Genomic DNA, 18,440 nt, shown 5'->3' with positions numbered 1-18,440 from the left:
TTTTCTGAAAACGAATATTTGTGTTCTTTTATTTTTAAAGGGGGATTCCAACTATCAATTTTCATGTATGTAACATGTCAGGCTTTTGCGATTTTAGATAATTTCGCTGCTGTAGAATCCTGGAGCTGACGTTGCCATGGTTACAGCAGTTCATTACTTTATCCGATTCCTAGAGCAGGGGTAGTGTGGTGCCAATATCTCCGTAACGGTTGGTTTTAGGGCCTTAAGACATGGTTTACGGGCCCGTGGGGCTTACCGAGTTTTGTTATTTGCGTCGAGAGGATTAAATTGAGCTTTGTCTCGTCCTTATACGACAAATTCGATATTTTGCCTATATTAGCCTATTATTTTTATATCTACCCCCCGAGCCCCCCACCTCGAATTGTTTTGAAAATAAAATACAGCCCATGTTACTCACTGACAATGTAGCTTTCTATAGGTGAAGTAGGCCTAATTTTTAAAATCGGTTCAGTAGTTTTTGAGTCTATTCGTTACAAACAAACATACAAATGTTTCCTCTTTATAATATTAGTATAGATTTCTTCATGTCTACAATATTATTCCCTCTAGATGGTTCCATCGCTTTCTGATTCAGCTGTCCTTCGCACATGGTCTTATTTACAATTTTTGGTAATGCTTTCTGTCATTCACATTACCTCCCAACTTAACTTTTGATTAAGATGAGATCATCAGATATATTAATTATTTCGTAGCTTAGAAATTCCCCTTTTACCAGTATGAATACTCCCCCTCCTATCGTTTCCACTCTATGATAAACACTCCAGTTCTGGGAGAATATTTCCGCATCGACAGTATTACTTCTTAGCCATGATTAAACTACAGCATCTTGAAATTAATTCTTTCCTTACAGCACTTCTACAGTTTAACACTAACAACTTTATGTCATCGTTATTTGACTTCTAGTTCGCTGCATTCTCATCACCGCTCCCTAGTCCACCCCTTTCCCTGAATGTACCCCCCTGTAAACCTTCTAAACAAACGTCCTAACTTATACATACTGCAATTTAAGTGAAGGTCAGCCAAGTGCATGTCCCTATCTACTACCTACCCCTTAGAATGTACAAATCTCACTGTCAGTTTTCCGCACACCCACTCCGTCACCTTCTTGGCAATATCCCTCGTACACAATATTCGACTAAAACGATCTCCACTCTCTTAAACTTCTCCCTGATTGAATTAACTAGATCCCACACATTCCCAAGTGTGATGGTACTTATTCCTGCTTGCCTTAAATTTTTGACATGGACGAGACGCGTTTCCGTAAATTTTCAGTCAATATCAAAACGAAGATGCGAGTTTTTAATGAGAGTTCGACGCACAATACAGCGTACGTGTGATCGCAATTGACAATGACTACATCACTGCATGTTCCATTACCTCGCCTTGGCTGTGCGTGTTTTCAAAATTGATCAGATGGGTGGGGATATTTTGTCACGACCTCCTTGTCAGTGTTAATTAAGTTTGTCGGGTAAATACAAGGCGTGTTTTCTAAGTAAGTACCGTTTTGTTATAGCAAAATGTAATACAATTTTTTAAACATTTTTTACATGTAAGCCTGTACCTTAAACTACTTCTCAACGTAAATTCCAGGCGTATTAAGGCACTTGTATTACCGTGAAGGCAGCTTCTGAATTCCATCGGCATAGTAATCTGCCACCTGGTGTGTCAGCCACTGCCGTGCGGTGCTTTTTAGGTCATCATCGTCGACGTGACGTTGACTTCCTAAATGTTTTTTTCAGGCGCAGGAACAAGTGCTAGTCACTAGACACTCGGTCACGACTATACGGAGGATGATCAGATTGTCCCCAGCCATTTGAATCGATGAGGTCTCGGATTCGATTAGCCGTGTGACATCGCACATTGTCATGAAGCGAAAGAATCCCCCTTGTGAGCATGACAAGCCGTTTGTTTTGGGTTGCGTGAGCACAACTTCCGACCATCTAAGCATACTGACACAATTTCATAAAGAACACTCCTTGAAATTTCAGGCAACTCATAACTTAATGACAAAATCTTAAAGCATCTGTTTTCTCGAACCATTGCACCAAGTCTTCAGTACTGACAGACGGTCGCCCACTACGCTTCTCGTCGTAGACATTAGTACGGCCTTCTTTAAATGCTCAGACCCATTTTCTTACCATTCCTTTTTTATTTTACAATTTGCTTTACGTCGCACCGACACAGATAGATCTTTTGGCGACGATGGGACAGGAAAGGCCTAAAAGTGGGAAGGAAGCGGCCGTGGCCTTAATTAAGGTACAGCCTGGTATGAAAATGGAAAACCACGGAAAACCATCTTCAGGACTGCCGGCAGTATCTCCCCACTATCTCCCAGATGCAAGCTCACAACTACGCACTCCAAACCGCACGGCCAACTCGCCAGGTCTTACAATTCCTTTGCTCATAGTGTGTTCTCCATTCACTTCACTAATCTGCCGATGAATTTCAATAGCTTTCACGCCTTTTCCATTTAAAAATCGAATCAAAGCGCGAACTTCACACTCGTCGGGGCCGTTAATTGTCAGATGCATTTTCAATACGCTCAAACAAACGTAAATACGGGCGAATGCTTCCGCAATGGCGTTTGTGGCCAACTTACAGATGTACGTACTGAGCGCACATGTTCTGAACGACGATCGAAGCGTTGCAGCGGCCATATTAAAAACGTTGAGCCGTATCATGCCGGCCCAAAAGAGATATTCAGATTATTATTTGACATAATATATACATTTTATTCATATAAATATCAGTCATATATGGTAGAGTAATGAATCCCAAGAGAGCTGAGACCGGAAATCTATGGAGCCATCAAGTCGCTGGATATTGCCCAACACTTCCTCGGGGCCGTGAGAATAGTTTAGCGTCACCAAGCGTTGGCACAGATCGGCACGTGTAAAAGGTGCTGACCAAGCTAAATATTCAGCCAATGAGCACGTGAGGATATGGCAAACATGGAGTCTACATCGCGGGAAGTTATTATCCCAGGTTGACCAACGTGTACAGTTGCTTAAGTTAAATTCTGTCATTTTGTCGGATTTTCACAGGTCTATAAGTGAAATATAATCAGGAATACGATATAAAAATTATTGGAAGAGATTTGATATGATTTGAACTGTGTTTTATTAATATGTCATAATTAATATTGTGTTATTATCAACGGCAAGCATTCTGATTGGTGGTTTGTATAGACAAGCGGGAATCCCATAGTTGAAACGGCGCTACCTAAGCGTCCTGAGCACTCCAAGCTCTGGAGAGCATCATTCTGATCGCGGTAGCCGAGGTGATGTGAAGTTGTTCGGTGTGCTCTGAAAATTATACTTAAAAGTTGCCACAAGTATATATCAGTAACAGTATATGGTTTTAAACAGTGTTTCAGTCGTGCAGTTGGATAAAGTAACTGATGCAGAGTTAATTGCAGATCATATTATCGCAAAGTTCATTACCAATATATAGACGGTGAAAATTAGCCGCAGTGTAGAAAGTACAGGAGAGACGTGCCATTGTCTCATATTTTCGTGTCGGTCGCGTTTCGCGAGGAACTCTCGATCCGTACTGCGTGCCGCTCTCAATAACTGTGTACATAAACCCTTATGTGTAAAATTTGTAGTGTATTTATTTTATGTCAGTGTGTTGGCTGAGTGTGTAGCCAAGCAAGGGTTATTCGGCATGTGCAGAATTGAGCGGTGAAGAGCTATTCATCCAAAGCCTTCTGTGTTGCAGTGTTAAATAACTTTCAGCAAGAAAATGGCTTCGCCTGTGGAAGAAGGAAGTGTATTTCTACGTGTTGAAGCAGTGATCGACATGGAGTAGAAGCCCAATAAGGCAGAGATGTGAACTGCTGCCATGTATCGAGAGAGTCGTCCAAGTTAAGATAAGACGCATGTGTTAATTATGGAATGTTATATGGGTTGTGTTAAAATACTAGTGGTTTAGAATAGGGATTTTATTTTACGTAAAGTAAGCCTGACGGCATGTGCTTATTTCACTTTGATCTTGTTGTATATACGGATAAAAGAGAAATGCATGTTCTCTATATTTTTATTTATGACTAGATAATTGGGATAATGAGGATTTGGTAGGATTATTTGTTGTTCATTTATGCATGATAAATTAGTGTAGATTATTCTGATTTTTCCTTGTATATTAGTGCTAGGAGGATTAGATTGACAAGTTCATCCAAGTTCAAAGTTAAATACTTGCTACGTTATTTTATTTTGGTCATTTAGAGAGACAGTAATAGTTAATTGCATGACGCATGGTATTTCAGAAGCTGTACGTAAGGAGCTGCATAACGACGTTGAAAGAATAGGATCTTCGAATTTAGGTTGGAATCTGTTTTTGCCCAATGATTTGCACAGGAAACGAACCGGGTCTCATAATGTAAAAGGCTGATGTGATTTGTGAGAGATATGAGATGCATGCGGAGTTATAATTATGCAGGCCGATTGCATGCCTGATATGTGAAAGAATAATGTGCAGTGGATATGTACATGCTATTGTCTTCTGAGAGAATATTATTATCAGAATTGACGGAATTGATTCCAGACCAATGAATCTGACGTGTGTTAAATTGTAAAAGCATGCTAGGAAGGAATACGATTACACGTGAGTTTCCGTGTCGCTGACGAGAGATGATATCTCATTGCAAGGTGATATATGGGCCGTGTTTCTTAGACGGCGCGAATGAGATGGTATTTCCGTGTTACAATCTTGGGAGACAGAATCCAAGCCTTAGTACAGTGTTGAGTTCAACATTTCCTTTCAGCTCACAGCCCACCAGGAAATACTTGACGGATGACCGCGCTGTTGAGCGCTCAAATGCAGCAGAAGAAGGCAATGTTGCCCATTGATTTCTACATGATAATGATGCAGAATTATATGTTTTTCCCTTACAGGATGATGTTTTATGATGTTTCATGTTGTTTGAATATCTTGTCTCGTTGTTAATGGGGAACAGCCCGAGTGCTGAGTTATATTGATGGTCAATCTAGTTCTCACTAGATCCTTTGTGGTGAACCGCGATTCGCGTAGAAATCTGTGTAGTATGTAAGACACTTTCTCTTTATCCGATGTAAATGGATGTGTTATTTTGCTCATTTTGTTCATAGTAAATATAGCGTAAGGAAATGCCACTAGTATTTTTCATAATTCATATTATGTCCCATTGCGTCTTAGTTTTTCTTTTCATCGTAACTTTTCTTTATATTGTAATTTTTCCTTTTAACGTTTAATTTTGTGACGGCTCTCACTTTAAATTAAATTCGTATTCCGTATCGTTGTGATGATTTCAAGGGTGACTCCATTCGAAATAACTACGTATCAGTGTATGCGTACATATGTTACCATATATCATGAACAATGGACGAACAGAAGAAGATTATTTCTGAAAGTATGCAAGTATTCAATGTTGTGCTTGATACTTCATTTCACTTTTGTTTCTTTGAATAATTAATGTTGTTAATGTCCAGTTATTTCTTTAATTTTGAGATTTTTGTAATGACATTTTATTATTTGATTTATTTGATTTTGAGTAGTATGATTCGGGGATATTCATGAATAAACTCATCCTACCCCATATTATTGTTTCTCATTCGAGTTATACCTCCATTTTCCTGTCATTTACTTATATTTAAGTGTAGAACTTCCACTTTTAGCCTGACCCAATTGACGACCAACCCACTCTCTGCCCAACCCTGAGTTAGTCGGATGTTCATACAGGAATGGAGGCATCGTCCTAGAGGGTATTTACCCCTGGGTGCGGTGCAGTATCTCCCCACTATCTCCAGATGCAAGCTCACAACTACGCGCTCCAAACCGCACGACCAACTCGCCAGGTCTTACCATTCCTTTGCTCATAGTGTGTTCTCCATTCACTTCACTAATCTGCCGATGCATTTCAACAGCTTTCACGCCTTTTCCATTTAAAAATCGAATCAAAACGCGAACTTCACACTCGTTGGGGCCGTTAATTGTCAGATGCATTTTCAATACGCTCAAACAAACGTAAATACGGGCGGATGCTTCCGCAATGGCGTTTGTGGCCAACTTACAGATGTACGTACTGAGCGCACATGTTCTGAACGACGATCGAAGCGTTGCAGCGGCCATATTAAAAACGGTACTAACTTTAAAAGCATGCTTCATATCACATTTATCACCAGAGATGTCTTGCATGCTTACATTGTCCGACGCGGAGTGCCGATTGGACTTTTTCCTGCCCTTCAAAAATCCGACTGTTTCTGCGGGATTTGAATCATAGATCTTCGAAACTGGAGGCCGACTCTCTACCACTGATTCACAAAGTGTTATATATATCAACTTACCGCGTTGAAGAAGGCGAACAGATCGATCGTCCACTTGTCGGGGTCTTCTATGAAGAGTGCGAGCCCGCCGATCATAGAGGGGATCATGACGGGCGTCACGTTGGTGTATCTCCCGAGAATTCTCCTGTGGGAGCAAACATACGAATTGTTTGGTGACAGAAACAAGTAGTTTAATTGAAACAGAGACACAGAGAACTATCATACACACATACCAGGTGTATGCATAAATTTTTCCGATTTTTATGGTAAAGAAAACACGTAATTTTAAAGGGAAATGCATTTTTTGTTTATTCAAAATATTGGCCATCGGCTTCTACACACTTCGCCCATCTTTTCAGGTAAGTTATGAATATCATGCCAGAAGAAACTGCTTCTCTTTTGCGGCAAACCATTCATCGAGCCATTTTCCAACTTCCTCGAAATTGCTGAAGTGCTGAAGCGCGTGCCCTATTGATGAGAAGAGTCGATTGCGCCAGGTCGGGGCAGTACGGCGGGTGCGGAAGGATGTCCCATCCAAGCGATTTCAAGATATTTTCCACTGGTTTTGCTGTGTGCGACGGCGCATTATCGTGTAACAAAATCACTTTGCCATATTTTCTGGCCCATTCCGGTCGTCCTTAGATCAATGCGTGATTTAAATTAATAATATTTTGGCGATAGTGTTGTGCATTATCAGTTTCCCCGGGCTGCAATAGTCTTTGCACTTTTATGGTCTACCCGAGCACGCACTGTCTTTCACATTGAAATCATCACGTTTAACTTGTTGAAACCATGTCTCATATGTTCTAATGGATGGAGCGTGTTCACCATACGTTTCTACCATTAAACGATGACTTTCCGCAGCCTTTTTCTTTTGTTTAAATAAGAAAGCAATGCGTTCCCCAAATGTTCTTTTTCAGGCACAAACGTCGACATGATCACTGAACGATACAAAACAGACGCTAGGTTTTGGCGGACTCAACTTGTGTGTGTTGATAGGTTAATGTCAGACGAACAAACTAACGTATGCGTCGAATTCAAACGCTGGCGCCATCTCTTAGTGAAACCGGATAGGACTTATGCATACACCTGGTACATACATACATACATACATACATACATACATACATACATACATACATACATACATACATACATACATACATACATACATACATACATACACACACGCATATACACACAGTCGATCTTCCCATACTTAATCGCAAATTGGGCAGCAGATTTCCTCCAATCTCTCTTGCAAGCGCTTTCGCTTCTTCCCACGAGCAGCTCAAGACTTTTATATCTCGAACAAAAGTTTTTCGCCGTATGATTCGGGGATGGTCATTCTGTCATCTGGCACTGGTGGAATCCGTTTTATTGCTACGTTTGGAATTCTGTCGTCATCCACGCACTAAATGTGTCTTCTGGGTGCGTCGATAGTATGAAGTTTATGTGACCCACCTCTCCATAGTACCTCTTCGTTTGTGACATGAACGAAATATCGAATCTTCAAGTTTCAACGAAGTGGAAGACGTAAAGGTGTCTTCCAAATCTCGCAGGCGTAAACGGCAGCTGGGATCACAATGGAGGAGAACATATGGAGTTCCACCTTCAGTGGTAGGGATGGTGAGGTCCAGATCTTGTTCATCCTCCGGAAAAAGGGCTATCTACATATACCGGGTGTCCACAATAAACTGATGGTGTTCAGCCCAGCACAGTATGTATGTTTAGTCCTCAGACTGAAAGCTGGTTGGATCCTCAAAGTTCTACTATCAGCTGTCATAGAAGGCCTAGGCATCAATGAAGAGGCGTACTACGGAAATGAGGAGTGAGGTAGTTTCCCGTTGCTTTCCTCACCGAGCCAGAAGTTGCTAATACCCATCAGTCTGCCAAGCCCACTAAAATGCATGCACCAACCGACTCTATGAGCAACATTTTCACACCATTCATAGCATGGACTGGCTGCATAAGGAATGGCGTTACTAGCATCGCTCATACCTCAGTCACTTTCATTTTGTCAAAGCCAAGGATAAGACTGGGACAGATCAATGAAAGTAGCCTATACTAGAAGAGATAGTGCACTGTAAACATTAGGTCCTGCCAGCAAAGGCGGCTCAGCACAGTACAGGCTGTAATAATCATAGGAGCAGTGGCCTGCGGTGAACATATTCATTAGCCCAGCCGCAAAAAGGTGTTTTAAATATAAACAGTCGTAGCCCCACTACACTCTCTAAAGTCAACATTACCATTTTATAAGGCTGCGGTTTTCGTTGAAAGGTCTACCTGAGAAAGACCTTTCAAGAATATTTTCAACCACACGCTCGCAGTGACGATACCATCATAACTTAATCTATAGCTAGGGTTGCCATAAGGTTCAGGATGCAGGACACCAACATCGACAAGTTCCAAACATAGGCGCCGACTCCACGACAGCACTTGCCCCATGCATGTAGTGGTACGGGGACGCATTCGTGTTTTTGCTCCCGTAAAAATATTTGATATATTCATCTTTGGCGCCGTGCTCAAGATCAACAATTGGCGCCTATGGTTACAATGAGTGTATTTGGTTAATTCCATGTAAACTGTCCCATCCATTACCAAAAGACGCACTTGTTATATGATGTTAATGTTAAAAATCAAATAGATAAAGAATAAGAAATCATACTTTAAATAAAATAACTACTTCACAGATCACTCCAAAATTATATAATATTCAATGTTATTTGCAAAGATTTTTAAGTAACAGATGAGACACTCCTTTTCAAAAACATTTGAGCAAAATTTTAAATAATTTGCTCTGATTTTTTAAATTAAGAACATTTAGGGACTTTTAAAATTCAGTCAGGACGTTGGGACACATGCTCGAATTCAGAACAATCCCGATTTTTCAGGACGTATGGCAACCCTATCAATAGCAGATTTTAAACAATGTACTTACAGTTTTTTTTTGCTATGGGCTTTACGTCGCACCGACACAGATAGGTCTTATGGCGACGATGGGATAGGAAAGGCCTAGGAGTTGGAAGGAAGCGGTCGTGGCCTTAATTAAGGTACAGCCCCAGCATTTGCCTGGTGTGAAAATGGGAAACCACGGAAAACCATCTTCAGGGCTGCCGATAGTGGGATTCGAACCTACTATCTCCCGGATGCAAGCTCACAGCCGCGCGCTTCTACGCGCACGGCCAACTCGCCCGGTTACTTACAGTTTCATCCGGTGACGCTTCGTGATAGCACAGTCATGGTCTTCACAAAAATACACTGGGACTATTTGTTTTTTTACTTAAAAAGCCTAATCTAATCAACAAAATTTAACTGGTATTTTATCGTCGCTGAAGTCGCATCAACGACAAACGAGGGAAAATATTTGTCACGACGTATAACACACGTTATATTCATGAAGAATGGCACAGAACTCGCGAAACCTTCACCTATAATCCAAGAGGAACACTACAAAAATTCACTATATACCACCATCACAGACAACCATTCGCGCTTAACTCTGTGTTCATGCTGGACAACCTCAATATTTTTCTGCGGCTATCGGAACACATACTCTACACGTGCCATCAATGAATTGCTCGAAGAAACTGTATACATGCCGAAACCGAAGACTAAAACATATTCTTCTATATTACAATTTATTTCATATACTGACTCTATTTATATTAGCAATACGATGTGAAAGTGGCTATACTGTTAAGATGTTGATGTGTTTCTTTCAGTCTCTAGTGTGTGGCGCTGAACACTTCGAGTGTCAAGTATTAAAACTAACGTTACCTTACCTAAGCTAGCTGGCCTGTCGCCTTAAATTGCTGTCGGGGAGGGCCTACAGCTCCGCCTAGCCCCCAGGACAAGGAAGATTCAAGTGCATGCGTCACCCAAGCGACCTTAAATTTCACTGGGGTAGCTCTCTTTTGCGCCGGCAAGGAAACCCAGCTCGCGAATTATGCCATAAAAGTTATTAGTCCCAAGTCTTGTCACCAGGCCAAAATATAGCGCTGTAACCAGTCAGAACGTGGATTATTCCGTAACTCTGACGTCAATTCGTTGGTGACGCATGTTCATTCCTCTTTGCCGCGAGAAACCTTCAGTAACGATAGCACATCTCTAGACATTTTTCAGCTGCGTGGCCTTCAGATCCCCCGGCCTAAATCCATGTGACTTCTGGTTGTGGGAATATTTGATGGATCGTGCCAATCAGGCACATATTCGGCCTCTGTCTGATTTAAACGCTAGCATACAACGACATGTCGCTCTGATTTCAACCGATACGCTGCGGGCAACTGTCGACCATGCCGTGTAAGGGATGCAGCATGTTGCTGAGTTGCGAGGCCATATTGAACATTTTTGTAACCAAAAATCGTAATAAACGCGCCAGACCACCGTTATCATGTGTTTGATCTTTCCTGCCTTTTTTCTGCGACCCTACCACTGCATACAGCGCTATATTTTCGCCTGGTGGCAACACTTGGAACTAATATTTTAGCACAATAATTCGGGAGTGCATTACTTACAGTACCAGTCGAAACTTTAGGACCACGTGAGGAAATCACAAAATGTCTTGTAGAGCCTGAAATAGTGCCACTAGACCTCTGTAATTTTCTTTCTGAACTTTCACATCTAATATGTCACCTGATTTTATTGAGTTAATCCAGGTACTGTAGGAGTTATAAATTTTTAATTCTTGGAAGGTCATACCAAAAATCAAAAATTTTGGTAATGTAATTTACTGTATACTCTAATTGGTTGCAAGTATCATCACCAAGATTTTTTGTACACTTAGCAATTGGTGTGGGCCATTTTAGTATAAATATAAAAATTCCGAAAATATACGGCACCGTTTTTTGCGTGTTTTTTTTTTTCAAAGCAGCGCCAAGATGGTTGTTTTTTCTTTGTCTTTGTAATCTATGGCCCAAGGTCTCGGGGCAAGCTATCGGCGTCAGACTTATCTGCCCTGATAGTTTAATTTGCACTTTGCAGATGGCATCCAAGAATACATTTCTGATACCGATAGCTCACACTGGGATCTATGACATGAACAAGGAAAAATTGACCATGTCAGCGCTAGTTTAAAAAAAGTAAACACAAAAAAATCTGTGCCGCATTTTTTCTGAATGTTTATATTTATACTAAAACAAATCCCTCCTATTGATAATTCTATAAAATAATCTTGGTGGTGATACTTACAACCAATTAGAGTATGTAGTACATAATATTTCCAAAAATGTTGACTTTCTGATGTGACCTTCCAACAGTCAAAAGTGTACAACTTTTACAACTCAATAAAATCAGGTCACGTATATCATATTAGATGCGAGAGTTGAGGGGAAAAAAAGCGATTTCTAGTAGCACAATTTTAGGTTCTAGATGACATTTCATGATTTTTATATGGTCCTAAACTTTTGATCGGTACTGTAGTTAGTATTTTTACGGAATTTCAGACTCCTGCGATCTTCACAGCCCATGCTGTGCCACGCTGAACATCGTCAGTTTAATTATGGACACGCGGTATCCATAATTTAATTTATGCCATGTGAAACCTCAGCCGGTGTATTTAGCTCCAACACTGTCCTCTGTTAGTCACATTTACAGCGCTCTCGCAGTGTGATGGCAAGCACCCACAAATATTCGTAAAATTCTTACATTACTCTCTAACCGACTTTAGATTTGGAAATGATAATTTTCATATCACACTCACTGTACATCTTTTCAAGTTCTAAGATATTAGATTGCAGGCTCTCAACACAGTCTTCCATTAAGATCAAGTCAAGATAAACCTGCGAGCTACGTTTACACCCAATCAATCGCTCCCCACATTTTACATATTTTAGTAGAGAATCAACATAAACTATAGATAAACAAAAAGATAAAGTATTTCTACTTCGAGTCAAGAACTCATTCTACAATCATTTCTCTCTGCGGCCCGATTGTAATCATAAATGAGGACTTGACATGGTGAAGGATGTAAGTGCCAAATTTGTCAAAAATCAAATTTAGCATGGACAACTTCTATGTACCATCGCCAATGGCCTGGGAAGAGATGGGAGTGCCGCGTATCTGATGGAACTCCACGGTTATTGGCATGGAGAAGGAAGCAAATGCCATGTCGTGTTAGTTGAAGCAACGCTGTTGAACGTTCTATGTTACATTCTTTGTTTACCTTAATCACTGTTACATTTTCTGCGGACTTGTGCAGTGTCAAATAACATGTATCTGGTGGTTGTAGAATACTATGATTCCACTGAACTGAAATTATGGTCTCCAGCCATTCTTACACACCTTGTGATCGCGACTTTAGCGTTATTGAGAAACGAAAACGGGTTTAAAAAGCCATGGTGCCTGAAGAAATTCAGAATATAGTGAGAACAGCACCTCAACATCCATTTCGTGTGGGGACAATGGAAAAATCTGATTTCTTCTATTCCTCCCGTGCAACTGATGTATTTATAAACACAACGTAATTTCAGATCACTAAAAAATCGTGGATCAAAGTTACAGTGACAGATTTACCAAACATTAAAGCAAAGAAATATTTAAGTGAAATGGAAGAGTGGAAGGATCATGCTGTCTTCAAGAAGAGAAAATATGCAGAATACAGGGACACAAAGGCCTTCAGAAATGATACACAGGTAAAATCCATAAGTGATGGCAAGAAGAAAGGCCATTGGAGATGCTGGATTACATGGATGCACATCATCATGACTTCTTCAAGGAAATCTGTTCTTCCTAATTTTATATTGTTCAGGACAATAATTATCCTTATTATTTTAATACAAATTATTGATAATAGTATTACTGATACTAGTTCTAAACACAAAACAACACTGATTGTGCATGCAAAATACACAAATAAAGCATTTTTGAGATCCCAAGTACGCTTATCGTTCGTCTTCAAAAAAATACTTTTTGGCACTTACATCGTTTTCCGTGTCAGCCTTCAAATATCTTTGATTGCCTTTAATAACCTACGCCTAATCCCTCAATACGGCTTACATACTTTCCCTTGGTATTGTTTCACATGCCTTCTAGAAATGTGTGTGTGTGTTCAGTCCTTGTACCGTTTCTCTACGGGGTCGGGTGGATAGTGAGATGTATCTTCGTAGCGAGATTTTATGACCGGATGCCAACTTGATTGCAACTTCATCACTGTAGTTAATGAGATGAATTGAATAACGTGATATAAGCTAATAGATAGAGAGTGAAATCCGATGCCGGCACATAGCCTACACCTGTCGAATAGCATCAAAGGGTCTGCTCAAGGTTGAACGTCTCCTTCCGGTGGATGAATCACCATCAACAGCGTTTGCGGAGAGGTTTGGAATTTAACCCAGACCTTTGGCATGCAATCTAGTGATTACAAATTGTAAACCACCTCCTCTCCTACCCTGCCGGCCACCATTCGATGGTGCAGTTATTTTCGACCAACGAGACTCCGTAGTTTCCCATTTTCACACCAGGCAAACGCTGGGACACTGCCTTCGCAATTCTAGTCCTTTCCCATCCTTGTGTCGCCGACAACCTTCGGTGTGTTGGTGAGATGTTAAACCACTAGAAAAAATATATTTTGTTATATTAACATCTAAGAAGACTGACTGAGCAAATGTCATGGGATAGCGGAGCACTGATGCGCAGGTGTGTTGTCTGCGCACCACACGCCACCTGTGCCAGCGGCAGTTGTATAGGATACCTTGTGAGCAGTGGCTGTGCATGTGACAGGTGTAACATGCAACGTCGTCGAGAGCTGACACCGTTCGAACGGTGTATTGTGGTCGGTGCCCGACGGATGGGAAGTGCTATTTCGGAAGTGGTGCGGGAATTCGGTTTCACACGATCAACCGTGTCCAGGGTGTATTGCGAATGGTTGAATGCGGGTGTCACCGTCTACAACAGACGAACGACCGGCCGTCCAGCCACCCTCGATGACCGTGACCGGCGACATCTGAGACGGATTGTCAATATTGACAGATGGGCAACCGTGCAACAAATCACGGCTCAGTTCAGCACAGGCCGTGCTAGACACGTCCCCCAGTGGACAATCCGTAGGAACATGGGTTCTATGGGGTATGGGAGCCGGCGCCGCACACGGGTGCCACTGTTAAGCCAACGTCATCGGGCACAACGACGCGCATTTTTCGCCAGTCACCAGGGATGGACACTGGAACAATGGCGTAACGTGATATGGTCGGACGAATCACGATTTCAACTGCACCATGCCGATGGGAGGCACCGTGTATGGCACAGACCACATGAAGCGATGGACCCCGACTGCCTCGAAGGTGTGGTCCAGGGCGCTGGTGTCTCTGTTATGGTCTGGGGTGAATTTTTCTGGTGTGGAATGGTCCGCCTAGTTGTTCTGGAAGAGACTTTGAATGGTACGCGGTGTTTTGAGCTGCTCGGAGACCATCTCCACCCATTTTTGGCCTTCCAGCGCCCAGACGGTTCTGCGGTGTTTCAAAATGATAATGCGCCACCACATCGCTCCCACGTCGCCCGGGAATGCTTCCAGGAACATGCAGCGGAGGTCCAACGACTGCCATGGCCATCCAGGAGCCCCGATATGAACCCTATCGAGCATATCTGGGATGTCCTGGAACGCAGCTCCGTGCCATGGATCCTGCACCTACGAACAGATCAGCATTGGCGGCCGCTCTGCAAACGATTTGGTGTCAGCTGCGTCCAGAGGACTACCAGGGACTTGTCGACTCACTTCACCGGCGTCTCGTTGCAGTTCGCAGGGCCAGAGGAGGCCCCACACGCTATTAGGTGACTATCCCATGACATTTGCTAAGTCAGTGTACTTACAGAGCTTACCAGATGCTTCTGTGCATAGCCTTTGTCGATTTTGAAAAGGCATTTGATTCAATCAACAATTCAGCTATCTTACAAGCCCTAGATGAGCAGGGCGTTGAAGTGGCTTATATCAGAGTTCTCAATAACATCTACAAGACGTCTACAGCCTTTTTTTAATATCGGTAGAGCAACTGCAGAACTTCAACTTCAGAGGTGTTAAGGTGATCCAATCTCCCCAAAGCTCTTCTTAGATGTTTTGGAGATGGTAATCTCGGAGTTAAATTGGGAAGGAAAGGGTATAAGGATCAATGGGCAGAAGGCTTAACAACTTGAGATTTGCTGATGACATTGCATTACTGGCAAACGACAATGACGAACTCCAGACATTAGTTACTGATCTTGCCGTAGAATGTGAGTCAGTCGGCTTGAAGATGAACCTTTCCCGAACAAAAGTCATGTCCAGCAAGTGGGTCACAGCAGGAAATGTGAACATCAACAACACGCCGTTACAGAATGTCAATGAATATATCTATGTGGGCAAGTTGATGAATGTGAAAGGTGATACAAAACCGGAAATTTTTCGAACGCATTAAGCTAGGATGGCAGGCGTTTGGAAGAAACTCAACTGTCTTCAGATAAAATATGCCAGTAAATCTGAAGAATATAGTTTATGATCAGTGCATTCTACCTGTACTGACTTATGGTTGTGAGACCTGGACACTGAACGAATTTGCGAAAGGAAAACTTAGGACAGCGCAGAGAGGCATGGAGAGGTCAAAGAAAAATAGGAAGTAAGCAGATGACATCAGATCAGTCATTGAAGTTAATGCCATTCTTGAGAGAATAGCCACCTTAAAATGGCAATGGGCTCACATATTGCTCGAAGGGAAGATGGAGGAAGCTAGTGTTAGAATGGAGTCCAAGAGATCAACACAAGCCTAGAGGAAGACCACCAGACAGGACAAAGACATCAAGAGAATAGCTGACAGAGAACTACTCCAGACCGTTCCACCTAGAGAGTTCTGCCAAAGACTTGACTGCGTTCACGACTTGGAGAGGCCACATCATGTAATGATAGAAATGGCTGATGATGATGATGATGATGACATACAGTGTTCCCCATCAACACATTACTTAAAATTGAAAGACGTTTCCTTTTGGTGAAACTTGCAACTTGACTTTTCATCCCGTTTACTATCATCCACTGTCCATTACCCAGGACTTTTTAGAGTTGCTCACAATCCTGTAATGTATATACTACTCTATACAGTACAACATCTCAGCCTGAAACTAATGATGGAATATTACAAATACAGAAATAAACGGCTGTTTATTTCATTATGATAGTATACACAGACCCACTCTTTTAAAAATTCTCAGATTATATGGCCTTCATCCTAAATTAACAAAAATTATTGAACTAACCAACACAATTTCAAAAGCAACGTTCAGGGGAGAAACGTCAAATGCTTTTACAATAAATAAAGGCTTCAGACAAGGTGACGGATTATTCCCACTGCTTTTTAATGTGACTCTAGATTATATCATACAAATTTGGCAACAAAAACCCACCTAAAATCAAAATTGGAACAAAACCCTCAATAAGGACAAACTGCCTAGGGTTTGCAGATGTTTTAGCTCTCTTAGCCATTGACATGGAAGTAGTCCATACTCAGATCACCAGTCTCCAGAAAATTGCATTAAAAATAGGATTACAAATATCCTTTGGGAAAACTGAGATTATGCCAATGAAACCCCTTGACATAAACGAAGTCATCATAAATGATCAAAAAATTAACATAGTCTTACAATTAAAATACCTTGGAGAAATCGTTATGCACGACTTAAGCAAGACAGCAACGTGGATAAATAAAACCAACAAAATGAAAAAAGCTCAATTACTAACCTGGTATACTTATAACAAAAAAAGCTCGTCAATGGACTACAAAACTGTAACTTTGTCCGAAGCCACTTACGCTTGCGAAACCTTGTTCCAAATTAAAATTGAAAGAAGAACTGATAATCTCCCATAAACTGAAAGTACCGAGCTCGATAGCTGCAGTCGCTTAAGTGCGGCCAGTATCCAGTATTCGGAAGATAGTAGGTTCGAACCCCACTGTCGGCAGCCCTGAAAATGGTTTTCCGTGGTTTCCCATTTTCACACCTTAATTAAGGCCACGGCCGCTTCCTTCCCACTCCTAGCCCTTCCCTGTCCCATCGTCGCCATAAGACGTATCTATGTCGGTGCGACGTAAAGCAACTAGCAAAAAAACTGAAAGAAGAATTATCAGTACTTGTATAAATAAAAATTACCAGGTTGAAGGAGTCTGAAAAATACTCCAAAATGAAACTGTCTATTGAGAGATTGACCCAGTTACCAGCACGATAAAGAAGAAAAGAATCTCTTATTTCTTTCACATCTTACGATTACCATAAAACATGATTTTACAACTAGTGATGAGAAATCTGGGATTGCAAAGAAATTGGAAATTTATTTAACACCTCCCTTGGTAAGTTATTCCAATCCCTAACTGCTCCTTCTGTAAACGAATGTTTGTCCCAATTTGTCCTCTTGAATTCCAGCTTTATCTTTATATTGTGATCTTTCAAGAGGATCTCAAAACAGTGGACTCAAAATTACAGATGCTGGGAATAAGAATAAAATTCCCTTCTTAAGAATCAAACGTTTTCAACTGAAATGGTGCACAGAAGGTCTATAGAGATTTCAGACGAATTAAGAACACTGCGATCAGAACGAATTAAGAAGTGTTGGGCAGATAAGAAGAATCAAACAGTACAACCTCCATAGAAAAATTGTACATGGAAGACTCAAATAGTCCAATGTAGCCTATAAAGTGAATAATAATAGCATCATCTGCAAAAAGTCTTGTCTGTGATTATAGTTCTTTACTCATATAATTTTTATACATTGAAAAACATAAATGTCAAATAATAATGCCCTGCGGGATCCTCTCCTAACCTTAGAAAGTGAGGCACCTATTCAACCACTTTTTCGTCTACTCCAATAGTCCTCACTTTGTTCTGTAGTCTCCCATAACCTACCCTATCGAAAGCCTTAGATAGTCCAATAGCAATACAATCCATTTTACCTCCTGAATCTAAAATATCTGCTATATCTTGTTGGAATCCTAAAAGTTGAGCACCACAGGAATAACTTTTTCCGAAACCGGAACTACCTTCTATCATACCAGCTGTTAATTACACGACGTGTCTAATATAATCAGAAAGAATGCTTTTCCAGATCTTAATCGCAACACATGTCAAGCTCACTGGCCTGTAATTATCCGGTCTTTAAACACACTT

General features: G+C 41.2%; 1 protein-coding gene across 4 annotated transcripts in view; it reads right to left on the bottom strand.

Annotated features, from left to right (window-relative positions):
• Positions 1-18,440, bottom strand: part of LOC136873501 (transmembrane protein 135) — a 277,976-nt gene that overhangs the window by 74,339 nt on the left and 185,197 nt on the right. For all 4 annotated transcript variants that reach the window (XM_067146708.2, XM_067146707.2, XM_067146706.2 and 1 more), the window contains exon 3: positions 6,345-6,468. In XM_067146708.2, the coding sequence (XP_067002809.2) occupies positions 6,345-6,468 (124 nt within the window). The remainder of the gene's footprint in view (positions 1-6,344; positions 6,469-18,440) is intronic.

Source organism: Anabrus simplex, chromosome 1, assembly GCF_040414725.1.
Source record: "Anabrus simplex isolate iqAnaSimp1 chromosome 1, ASM4041472v1, whole genome shotgun sequence".
Classification (NCBI taxonomy): Eukaryota; Metazoa; Arthropoda; class Insecta; order Orthoptera; family Tettigoniidae; genus Anabrus; species Anabrus simplex.
The sequence above is the reverse complement of the archived record's forward strand: the minus strand, read 5'-3'. Positions and strand labels throughout refer to the sequence as shown.